At 40.1% G+C, this 9955-nt stretch overlaps 1 protein-coding gene across 4 annotated transcripts in view; it reads left to right on the forward strand.

Annotated features, from left to right (window-relative positions):
- Positions 1 to 3768: 3768 nt before the first annotated feature.
- The window catches only part of mcu (mitochondrial calcium uniporter), a 70654-nt gene continuing 64467 nt past the window's right edge, over positions 3769 to 9955 (forward strand). Inside the window, exon 1 of one of the 4 annotated variants that reach the window (XM_058058169.2) lies at positions 3769 to 4134. In XM_058058169.2, the coding sequence (XP_057914152.2) occupies positions 4018 to 4134 (117 nt within the window). In that variant the 5' untranslated portion in view covers positions 3769 to 4017. The remainder of the gene's footprint in view (positions 4135 to 9955) is intronic. The other 3 variants (XM_058058168.2, XM_058058171.2, XM_058058170.2) reach the window with 3 other exon arrangements.

Raw genomic sequence — 9955 nt, forward strand, 5'->3', positions numbered from 1 at the left:
TTATTATGTATGCACATGGGTCTGCAAGAGTGATGTCCAAAAAAATTGACATTTTGACACCACCAAAATATAGAAATGATGGCCATACGGACGGTGCATGAAGATGTATGAAATACATACGTTTTTATCTTGCAACTTAAAAACATAAGCACCTCTAGAGTTTATTTGATAGTACAAATAACATCTGCGGCTGGTTTGTGGCCAGTCTATGCCTCAGAAATCGGCATGTCACACGCACACCCTTTGTGCGTTTCTTGGGTATTTTTGCATGTAGACCAGACATAGGAACCTGTATGACCGGTTGTCATCTAGGCTTTAGCAACACAATGGCTGTACGAACTCCCGTCTTATTTTAACAGCAAAATCTAAAGGTTCTTCTGTGTTGAACAAAACTTACAACTCCAAAGTTAACCGACAGAGAGGTGACTGGCAAATTTCTAGGCTTTATTTTAAGATGTGCTGTGAAGCATGCTTTTTTACAACGCTGTCCTTTGTGAAGTGGTGGCCTACTCTAGCAAAGGCCGAGTCAAAGTCCATACGGAAGGTGTACTTTTATTTATGATATCATAAAAACCCAGAACTTCCAAACCGAGCATTTCAGCCCCTCTTGCTTTAAAAGTGGAATAAACGAGTTAGGCTAATGATCTTTCTCATGTTTGATGATCTTAAACAGGCTCTAGGGATATTACTGATATAGCATAATTAAAAAGTCAATTTTGCATAATAGTTATCCGACAAGTGAGAAAGATTGCTAAAGGCATGCCAGTTTTCTTGCTGAGATGCCCTTTACAAGGCACCGACGCGCTACCTCTTAGCGTTCATCTTACTACTCTGATATCTTATGCATGTCCAACCCCTCTTAAAGGTTTGGTGGAATTTCATTAAGTGTCAATGTATTAGATAGAACAGACAGTTGACAGTACAGTGCTAGCAGTGAATGATGACCAACTGGGCCCTTCAATGTAATCTGTTCCTTTGTCACAGCATTAATGGACACAAATGAATTCCATCTTCTGAGTCAACATGTTGTTAGACCAGCCTGTACATTTTTACAGTCCAAAAGGCAGGAAGTGACATGTTGGACACATTCTTTGTTCTTGGTGTGCCTGCAAACTTTGTCAATACTACTGCAATGTTCACAGCATGCTGCTGAAATTACAACATAATTTTGTCATTTCATCCATCAGAGGCATCTTAAAATCAATCATCCCAATTTGTCCCACCTCATTTTAAATGTTGGTTTATTGATATGTATCAGTGTCAGATTAAAATGTCACAATATCCAAACCAGTTTAAGAGAGTTCCCCATGTGCATTGGTTCAGTAACGACATGCTCCATAGAACAACGATGAACAGAGTGAGCCCTCTTGTTAGTCATACATTTGAAAAGCCGACCATACGAACTGCCAGTGAGAAAACACACAAATCCATATTCTGAATGAATCTCTGCTCGATTATTGCAGCAAATATCTCACTTACCCTCCCTGCACTATACTAATATTGAGACAGCAATATGTGCTTTTTTCAATAAGACACATTGCTTCGTACGTATGACTGTATTTCCCCGGTGCTGTGGTAATAATGTTGACAATCCATCCCAAGAACCTCATGATACTGACATTTGATGTGCTTCATCATAGCTACACCAATGGAAATACATTATGTATGTCCTTCTAAAGGTGAAATATAAGATAACAGGCCAGAAACAGAGTGTCAGTATTCAGACCCTAATAACAGTGTTGGTATGGCCGTGACTTTTGAGTAACATAGTCTTCCTATCTGGAGAGCTACATCAGGCGCACACTTAATCCATTAGGGAGTGTTCCCTTAACAACAGCAGCACAGCCCAGCGACAGGTCCCAGTTGAGCTACTTTGCAGTATAAAGGCAACAATGAAATTTGATCCATGCTACACTGATGAAAGATGGCCTATCTACTGTAAATGGACCCACAATCAAAAGATGGCTCAGTTTTCAACACACACGCTGCTGTGTAGTGTACGTACTTCGGGCACTGTGTGCCTCAGTAGAAAAAGCAAACACACCTTGTATAGAGTTTGTTTTCCGCATTAAAGTAATGACATGTGTGACATGCAAGGGGAACATGATGTAGTTTGGTTCTGTATATGTATACATAACCTGTAACATAGTACACAGACCATAGAGTTCAAACTGTCACTGAGTCTTTTTGTGTACCATCTGATTCCTGTTTTGCAATTACAGTTATTTTACACTTAAGTAAAAATGTGCTCTGTGATTGGATGACAACCAATCCAGGATGTAACTTGACTCTCACCCAAAGTCAATGATGATGATAAAACGGCACAGAAAATGAATGAATAAATGAAGCAATAAAAAAGAAAAATCTTAATGTTTGCCTATTATGCATATTGACTTTTGACTATGTTATAAGATGAATATGTTTCCCTAAAGCCTGTTTATGATCCTCTCTCTCCACTTTTAAATGATTGGTTTTGTACATGATGTCTCGAAGGAAAAACGTCTTCCACATGATACGTACTGACACACACACACACACACACACACATATATATATATATATATATATATATATATATATATATATATATATATATATATATATGTGTGTGTGTGTGTGTAATCCATATATCCATAAATCCATATATACCACATATACTATGAAATCATACATACATTTTTCAATTGTATATATTATGTGTATGCATATATTTCGTATACAGTATATTGTGGCTGCAAAGGATGCAAAAGAGTGGCAAATGACTGAAGTTCTGTTCGACATTCTTTCCTACATTCATATCCTTGATGTCATCAAACAATTTTGAGGAAAAAACATATTTTGCAACATTCAATCACTAGAATAACTATAACCCTGGCATGGATGAGATTTGTAACCGTAGCTTCTTGCTGACACAGCATGTTCAAAACGCATACTAGCATTGTCTAAACGCAGCAGAAAGGTCTATATGAGAAAGTGTGTAGAGTTTGTAGTTCCACCAACAGGGAGTGGTGTGAATCAATACTGTTTTGCCCACACATAATATATAATACCATATGATTTCTTCTGTATATTAATAATTCAAGCGGTACTTTACAAAAGGTATGTCATCTCCTCTCCTTTGACCAATATAGGTGTGTCACTTGGTCAAAGGTTAAGCAGAGATCAGGTTACATTACACCAGGTGATTATGCTTGACATTCATTAACCAAAGGGTGTGATTACCTGGTCTATTACTTGTGTTTACAGGTCTTGAGTGATAGTGATTCTGGACAAACACCTCAGTTGTCGTTGTTTTTCTCTTTCAGTCTCTTTATGACACTGTGAAATACTTCCTTGTCCATTAAGCGACAGAGGGACATTGTTTATTAAGTCACCAAAGATCAGTTTAATTAGAATAAGGACATTGTTTTTTGAAGTCACACAAGATGGGCTTAATTAGACAAGAAATTGGATCTGCATGATACTCTATTGGGACAGACATGGCAGCACCTAACTATGTGTATGTGAATAAGTAATCGTAATGTTATATTGCATTATGCTTGCTTTGATAATTCAACTCAGAAACTGGCTGTTGATATTAGCCATATTGTACTGAGCAGCCAGGACACTCATGACTGACTCATCACAGTTCAGTTTATGTGAAACAATAAAGGCTGGGACTTGATCACTTTGTTCTTTGTGATGTTTTAAAGATGCTCTTTAACACCAAGGCCAACTATTGTCACATACAATAAGTTTGAGAAGAAATGGGTTAGAATTGTTGTTAGTGGAGACCATAAAGGGAACTTTGTAAGCGCATTGATCACTTGGAATCCAGGTAAAAATGAGGCATAACAGCGGAATTTGTCCATGAAAGGTTGATGCAAATGTTTTGCCGTGGTGCTGCCACACTGGGCATGTCTACGAGACCGTAGTCCAGCCCCGCAAACCCGCCCACCACCCTCCCTCTTCCCCTTCGGTGAGTCTCCGTCCGCCCGCCCGCAGCAGTCTCCTTCCCGACGAGCTTTCACTTCAGAGATGGCTGTGAAAGTGTGCAGATCAGTCCTGCTCTTGTCCCGGAGCGGCGGAGCGGTGGCCGGCAGCCTCCCCGCACTCGTCTTCCCTTCTCAGCGGCACCAGCAGCACGTAAGATCGGTAAGTCCCAGGACGTGTGCGAGGTACGGGGAAAGAGGGCGGCGGAGGAGCGGGCTGGCCGAACCTAGAAGCGCCGTGGCGGCGGCCGGTTGGGCTTGCTAAGGAAGTAAAGCTAACTAGCGCCAAGGTTTCCCCGCACTGCTCTTGTCCTGATTGCGTAAACGTTGGTGTTCGTTTCGAATCAGGGAATGTCGATCCGGTGTGTGTGTTTTCCACACAGAGTGGGACGTGGGGCTTTGGCAAGGAGGCAATGCAGTTGTTTGGAGCGCCTGATGAAGCCCATCATCAGCCCCACTGGCGCTGCCCCGCCGCTCACCACCAACGAGCCCTCATTTCTCCTCTCATCTGCCCTTCAACTTTGGAGGCTAATTTCAAAGTGCACGAATCGAACGAGTGTTTAAGTTTTAAGGTTGGAGATTGTATTTTAATACAAGTGGTTGATGTACTGTGGGGCAACCTCCATCTCCTTCCTTCTATAGGCTGTGAAACTGCAGCGCGTGAGTGGGATGGTAATGCAGCAGAAACTACACTATCATCACAGCCTGAAAATGATGACTCCAGTCGTGCTTGTGTGCCTTGGACGGTGATATTAAACGCATTAACATGATACTTGACCCAGACATGAAAGTCCACGCGTGCATGATGTCAGACAGCCTTGCGGCTCTCCCCTCCCTGCGGGTATTTCCCCATTCATCTGGGAGATCCATGTGTTTATCTGCAGGCGGTTGCAGATTTTTTGTGAGGCTACAATGCCGTAGTTGCTCATCTTGTTCCTGCTTTGCTTGGAGCTTTTACAACTGCAGTGACCCAATGAGGGAGCAGACATGCAGCCTGGAATGAGGAAGTCCATGCAGCCCCTTTTACTCGCTTATGCCTCTGTTTGGCTTACATTTCTATCTCATTTCTTTGATCCCGACTCCTCCTTTATACAGACACTAATGCAGGGCATGAATGGAGCTGGAAGATAAGTTGATATTGGTAGACACACTGCGTCCAGTGTGTTCTGTTACCCATGAGTGACTTGAAGTATATCTTAATTTGCACAGATTTCATTACCTACTTTATCGGTATGTCAGCGTTCCTCCCTGCAGCATGAGAACTCATAGCTTGTGTCTATAAAGCTTCAATGGGATGCTTACTGAAGAGTCGCCATTATGCATAAGCTTTTTTTGTATTAAACAGGATATGTTTGGTGTGTATGCACCCTCCATCTCTTTATAGATGCAAAAGCAGCATCTGGGCTCTAGAGGCTCACATTTAACCTCTACCAGATTACTATTGAGTCTGTTGTCATATAAAATGCAGCTCTCCAAGTATAGGTGGGAGTTGAATCATTGCGGGCAAACCGTCCTTATAAAAATGCATATAGTGGCGGATTTTCAACAACATGAAGCTGTCTGGAGTCAACATTGCTATATTCTTTAATTCTAATATACGGACTCTTTGTGAACCTACAAATAATCATTTATTGTGGTAAACCATTAGCTAGATAATTTTCTATTTTCTGTATTTAAGCCCTCTGTGTTCATTAAATCTGAGCAGCGAGGGATGTGGTGGTTGGAGGGCCATCGGGTCAAGCCCCCCTTGCCTTATAATCCAATCAGCATAGGAGTAAACTCATTTATCCAAGCTGCCTTTACTGACTTAGTGCTGAAGTTATCCAGATTAGTGTGATAAGAGAGTGGCTGTCGTCTGTGAGGAGGCGATCCACTTAAGTGACTGACAAAGCTGTCTTCAGAGCTGTTTCTCCGCTATCTTGTCTTTGATGGTCAGCCTGGTGCCCGAGGTACGATTTTCTGTCTGCTAGTATTGCTGAGCAGGGATATTGGTACCTTGTTTTTTGGCAACAAAACATTTGACACGTGATTTATTTTTGGGCTATGTTTAGAGTCTAAGCTGGTTCTTCTGCAGGTCTGTAAGTGTATTTACTCAAGCTTGAACGATGCTGGTGCCAGGAACTCATCCAGTGGTTTGTACAGATAAATAAACACTGTCAGGTTCTTAATAGTTTTTCAAATCAGAGTGGGGAGGGGGGGGGGTGTCAGAAAATAATTGAGAAACACTGGTCCATCAAATAATTCAAACTAATGCTGTACTTAATGGCATCACTCAGTTAAGGTCATCCAAGATGTGTAAGTTGTTACTTTTCTTAGTCTAAACACAAAGCAGTGATACAGAAATGATGCCATGTCATCATCTTTGACATATTTGGCTTACAACTTTTGGGTCATTTATAGCAGCTAAAATCATAGTTAAAGGATACCTTCCAAAGACAAAGATTGTTATGATAACCATAGAATGGGAAGTAGCGCTCGTGTAGCAAATATGTATCTTGGCTGCTCAGTACAGTATGGCTATTGTGGTCAATCGATGGATTTATATGCTGTTGATAGACACAAATGTTAATGATGTTTTGACAGTCCTTGTCTTATGATGAATTTGGTCATATTTCTGGACGTTTATTGTTTGCTGATTTTTGTTGATCTCATCATTCCATCTTTTATCTTTGGAAGTGAAAGGACATTACGTGCATGAGAGAAGGTGAAACATTGATCTGTGTCTTCCTGGAGGGTTTAATACGCTCACAGGCATTGTTGGTTAGTGATATGGCTGACTGTAAACTCTACATTACTCAGTTTACCAGCCGATGGGACACTTTCCACATTGCTTACATCACCTGCTGTTGCCAAATGTTGTATTGACGAAATTGACATGACTGAAAGATGGACAAAAAAATTGCCATTATGTTGATCGCGATCCAAGGCAGTGTGTGTCGACTGTATGTGTTATGTCATAAATGTCACTTTGTAGATCCCATATGACATCAGTCAGCTGACATTAAGCTCTTCAACTAATTAGCTGATGTTGCTCCAAGTCATCCGTTCACTTGTAGAATTTGTTTGATGGCACTGATCTGCGTCTTGAACTGCACTATAGAAACATGTGTTTTCTACACTTTTGTTTGTGAAAGTAATATTTTATTATTACTTGGAAAATGTGCCCATTCCTGCAATCTTTTTAATATGTTGCCTTGACTTCAGCTGGATTGTCTTTTGCAAAATAATTTGTTTGATAGCAAATGCTAACATGAATTGTGTATAACTATCTTTATTGCCATTGAATTTAATTTATTGAATTATATCAACTATTACCTGAAAACTTTGAAACTGTGAATGTGAAATACTCATCGTTAGCAATTTGAAGGGGTGTCACAAGATCAAGATTAAAATGTAAGATTTCTCCTTCAGAATACAATACAAGTCTTGTGAGCACTATCTCTGGGTTGATGATAAATTAATTAATCTCAGAATAAATGAAAATGAACTTGACAATTTTTGCGAGACTTAAAGGTGACCTATTATGCTAATTTTTCGACTCTTGAGTTCTGGTCCCCTATAGAGCAGCTACACACAATAACCCACACAGGAAACTTTTTAGTTTTTCCAGAATCTGTACCTATTCCAGCTGTATTTCCTTTGATTTGTGCTTCCTGCCAAAACGGCCTGTTTTAATTTATTGATTGGGCACATGCCCAGAGTGCGTTCTACTACAAACCATATAAGGAAGTCCGCCCCTCTGTGACATCATAAAAAGGGGCAGTTTTACCAGGCCCTTTGAAACTGACTGTTTTGAGCCATCCCAAACTTCTTTCAGGGCTCACTTCCAATTGCGCAAATCTCATTGGTATGATTTAACACGAGAACACAACATTCTAACTACATTTACGGGTCAGAAAAGTGGCGAAAGCATAATTAATTTATTGCCATGTGCATGTGTGTCTGTTTTGCTGGTCTCCTTGGAAGGCAGGAAGAGGGATCACTCTCATACTGTACATTGGGTTCAGCACCTTGGAGTGTTTGTTCCATAGAACAATGGCATAAACAGCGTGAGCCCTTTTTCGTTCTTTGTTCTGTGGGTGGAGGCGGGGCCACTAGGATACACACAGATTACAGAAGAGTATTGTACTTGTTGTTATGTGTTGTAATGTTAAAATATTGTCTCGAGAGAGTAGGCTGCTGAGCCATGAACAGGAAGTAAAGGGGAGACAGCTGTTGTACAGTATCTCAAGCAAGCCATGTCTGTTCGCTCTGGATCCCTTAGCCTTGTTTGGTAGCGCAAACGCATTTCATTTTAATTGACAGATTTCTTATAGAGGATACTGTAGTTCAATAAATTGCAATGTTTGACAAGCGCAATGACTCCGTAGTGTTTGTATGGTTTGTCATAGCAGCAGCCTTCCATAAAAAGCAGACCTTGCTGCTGCAGTTTTATTTCCTTTTGTTTTGCTATAGCACATATCCCATTTAATGCTGATGTTTACTCTTATATGTATGTGTGGGAGATGAGAATGAAGGGTGGGACCTTTGCTATACACACACCGCAATTATTCATTTGATAATTGCACAAACAACTGGTGTAAGTTATTAGCAGAGCAGGACACGGAATAATAATTCCACAGCCATGCAGAATCTGAATGTTTATTAAAAACGCCTAGCGACTGGATATCTTATGCAGGGAAATATGCCAGAGGTAACAGACTATTGCGCACAATTGTACTTGTTCAACACTGAATGCTTCGTATTCAGTATCTCACCGTTATTAATGTTCTGATTTAATTAACATGTTGGTATGTTTCACAAGGTACCCATCATTGATTCGTCGTATTTACCAAGCTTAGTCTCTTAACCTCACAAGTATGAACTTGATTGTGAGAGCTCGGTGACACAGTGGAGCGACTCAGGGGTTCACTCATACTTAATTCTGCAAGTGCCGTGCTGTGCGTCACATTATTAGGAAAACACCCTACACACACACAAGTATTTGTTATCTTTGACCAGTGATGAAACCTTGGCTGCCTGTCCCTCTGACTGACTTCCTGTCAGCCGATGTGCAAGAAACCGACAAGCATGGTCTGCTATGATTTGTGAGGAGTGCAGTAGTACTGGCAAGCTCTCTGCTCTCCAATTAAGAGCACTCCATTGTTGAAAAAACCCTACTTTTATTTCACACTATTTTTATAGGGGTTCTGTCATCCTTTTTTTATAATTAGGTAGACATGTCAGTGACTTGTTGAAGATGGAGAAAGACCTGTTAGTTCATATAGAAACATAAAATAGTAGCTGAGAACATGTTCACACAGTACATCTAATATAATGAATTGTATTTCATTACACAGTGTATCAGATTTTTTTTGATGGCGTGCGATTGCATGCACTCTTTAGTTCTGTAACTGACATACTGCAGTTTGTTCTGTTCATTTAAATGAAATCTTCCAAGGTACCCGTTCACAGGGTATATATATATATATATATATATATATATATATATATATATATATATATATATATATATATATATATATATATATATATATATATGTATATGTACAGTGAAGAAAATAAGTATTTGAACACCCTGCTATTTTGCTATTTCTCCCACTTAGAAATCATGGAGGGGTCTGAAATTTTCATCGTAGGTGCATGTCCACTGTGAGAGAGATAAACTAAAAAGAAAAATCCAGAAATCACAATGCATGATTTTTTAACAATTTATTTGTGTGATACAGCTGCAAATAAGTATTTGAACACCTGTGTATCATCTAGAATTCTGACCCTGAAAGACCTGTTAGTCTGCCCATTAGAAGTCCACCTGCACTCCATGTATCATCCTGAATCAGATGCACCTGTTTGAGGTCGTTAGCTGCATAAAGACACCTGTCCACCCCATACAATCAGTAAGACTTTAACTTGTAACATGGCGAAGACCAAAGAGCTGTCCAAAGACACCAGAGACAAAATTGTACACCTCCACAAGGCTGGAA

This window comes from Doryrhamphus excisus, linkage group LG20 (assembly GCF_037039965.1).
Source record: "Doryrhamphus excisus strain RoL-2023G ecotype Guam linkage group LG20, RoL_Dexc_Guam_v1.1, whole genome shotgun sequence".
Lineage (NCBI taxonomy): Eukaryota > Metazoa > Chordata > Actinopteri > Syngnathiformes > Syngnathidae > Doryrhamphus > Doryrhamphus excisus.